This window comes from Pinus tabuliformis, chromosome Q, assembly GCF_031772625.1.
Source record: "Pinus tabuliformis cultivar Carrire ecotype Pingquan chromosome Q, CPIR1, whole genome shotgun sequence".
Classification (NCBI taxonomy): Eukaryota; Viridiplantae; Streptophyta; class Pinopsida; order Pinales; family Pinaceae; genus Pinus; species Pinus tabuliformis.
This window is the reverse complement of record NC_142296.1, coordinates 981,024,276-981,027,102: the sequence shown is the minus strand read 5'-3', so window position 1 is coordinate 981,027,102 and position 2,827 is coordinate 981,024,276. Positions and strand designations below refer to the sequence as shown.

Here is a 2,827-nt window from a genome sequence, read left to right as displayed (position 1 = left end):
GTTTATTTATATTTTTATTTATTTACCATACCTTTTGAGTAAGTATAAAAAGATGTTTTATTTATTTACCATACCTCCACTTTACTTATATTTTTTTTTTTTTATACCCTTGCATGTATATAAGGTGACTTATGGAGTAAATATAAAAAATGTTTTATTTATTTAACATACCTCTCATTTATTTATAATTTTATTAATTTACCATACCTCTTTTATAAATATGGTATTTGGGCCTTTGGCCCATAGGATTCACTTAAATAAAACCTATTCTTGAAAATGGGCGAATGGATTCACTTAAATAAAACCTATTCTTGAAAATGGGTGAGTGGAAGGTTGTATCTCCTAATTTCAAGGGCTAAATTTACCTTTTTTACCCTCTCCCTTAAAATAAGGTGGGCTACTTGAGGTGAATTGTAAAAATGTACTATGATACAAAATATTCGCCCACTAAAAATTTGAAACCCCTTAATTTCGCCAAATGGCGAACATTCGCCCCTAAAATTTTCTATGCTTAGCAAAGACTCAGAAGGTTTCACCAAAATCCCTAATCGCCGCCGCCATGCAAAGAAATCCACTACAGCCCCTGACAGCTCCAAAAAGCTTGATTCCCCAAATAGATTTACGATTCTCACCCCCCACGATCCTTCAGAGAATCCTCCAGCTTCACCCCTGGCTAACCCTGCGCCTCCTTCTCCCTCCCGGATTTCCAAACTTTCTCTGCCATCATCTGATTCCGATCCTTCAAGCCTTCCCAACCCCCTCTCTCATGAGAAATCGGCACCAGATATTGCCGCACAATCTTCTTCAATGGAACTGGATGCGGCTCTAGCCCTTAGCACTCATGACAATACTCTCATGGAAGATCAAAACATGCCTTCAAAAATGGATGAAGATCCAGAGAGTATCAACTTGGAAGGTTTAGATATACTCAAGCTGGAAACGGCTTGTAAATAGAAAGAGTACAACACATTTCCTCCATGGGAAATCGAAAGGTTGGAAGGAGTTCTCAGCAAAGCTCAACACAATAAATGCTTAGCAATACAAGCAAGAAGCCCATGGGATGGAAAGAAGATCTTAAAAGAAACAAAAAAAAGAGGGCGCAAAACGGACCTGCAGAGGACTATCATCATAGGAGAATTACTTATGGAATCTGGGAGATTCCCTAAGTTGACAAAGTTCTACAAATCTCAGCCCCATTGTTCCTCATGAAGCTTATTTCCTGGAATGTAAGAGGGATGAACAGTGCTTCCAAACACAAAATGTTAAAAAACATGATACAACCAGAAAAGCCCACTATAGTTTTTCTTCAAGAAACAAAAAGCAACAGTACCATCATAGAAAAGGTTCTGAGAAAGATCTGGTCAGGCTGCAGCTCAGTCACACTGGATGCCTCAGGCGCCTCGGGAGGACTGGCAATCATTTGGAATCCACAACTACTCACTCTCCAAGACTTCCACGCATCTCATTTCTTCATCCAAGCCACCTTCCATCTCATAGGAACAAATATTCACGGTCATCTCTCAAATGTTTACTTTCTGCAACATTTAAATCAGAAACTGGCACTTCTGGACACTCTTACAGCTCTTAACTCAAATAGACAATTTCCGCTATGGATTGGAGGTGGCGATTTCAACATCATCAGAGTTCTGGAGGTAAAAAGTGGCGGCAGATCGAAATTAGAAAGGGACAATATTGGCTTCCGTAATTACATTCAAAACAACCATCTTATGAACATTCATACTTCAAATGGAGTCTACACTTGGACCAATAAACGTAGCGGATCCAAGCACATTGCTTCAAGGCTAGATCGCTTTCTCATTTCAGATAATGCTATACACCTTGGAGGGGATTTTCACGCCTCTATCATGCCTCAAGGAGGATCTGATCACTGGCCCATTATATTACAATGGACGTGCCCAGGCACAAAAAGCAACAGACCCTTTCGATTTGAGGTGTTTTGGTTCACCAATCCCAACTTCAAAACAGTGGTTAAGGAGGCCTGGAAAACCTTCAAACCCTCTGAAGGAGCCAGAATGTTCCAGTTCCAAGAGAAATTAAAAAACCTCAAACAGGTTCTCAAAAAATGGAATCATACCCAATTTGGCAGTATATTTGAGCAACGAAAAAAGATGGAGCAGCAAATGTGCACTTTACAACAGAAGATTATCATGGAGGGGCGAACAAAAGACAGGGTGCACCAGGAGCAGATCGTCTGGACTGAAATTGAGACACGCAGACAGCAAGAAGAAACCTTGTGGTGGCAGAAGTCCCGCATTCGATGGCTTAAGGAGGGGGAGAAAAACACGAAGTTTTTCCACAGATCCACAATCCAAAGAAGGATGCATAACAATATCACATTCATAAATAATAAGCAAGGGGAAAAATTAGAAAAGCAGGAAGAAATGGAAATGGAATTCCAAGCATACTTTTAGGAAATCCTAAGGGAACGACCAAAAAGCAGAGATCAAGCCATTCAAAAAATTACACAGCTCATCCCTAAAATAATTACGGAGGACCACAACAAACAGTTGCTTCAACCCATCTCAATGAAAGAAATGGAAGAAGCCATGGTTCAAATCAACGATGGTAAGGCACTTGGTCCTGACGGGTTCACTGCTAACTTTTTTCATGTATTTTGGGAGCTTGTTAGCATAGAGGCTTGGGAATTAGTGGAGGAATCACGATCAATGCACTGGATTCTCCCTTCGCTAAACTCTACCTTCTTAGTGGTAATTCCCAAAGGGGACGAATCAAATATGCCCGACAAATACAGGCCTATTGCACTGTGTAACGTCATCTACAAAGTTATATCCAAAGTTTTGGCCAA

General features: G+C 40.3%; 1 protein-coding gene across 1 annotated transcript; it reads left to right on the top strand.

The window, feature by feature from the left end:
* Nucleotides 1-1,271: 1,271 nt before the first annotated feature.
* Nucleotides 1,272-2,432, top strand: LOC149222753 (uncharacterized). Its single transcript, XM_089387667.1, has one exon. The coding sequence runs from the start codon at nucleotides 1,272-1,274 to the stop codon at nucleotides 2,430-2,432; it is 1,161 nt and encodes a 386-aa protein (XP_089243793.1).
* Nucleotides 2,433-2,827: the final 395 nt, after the last annotated feature.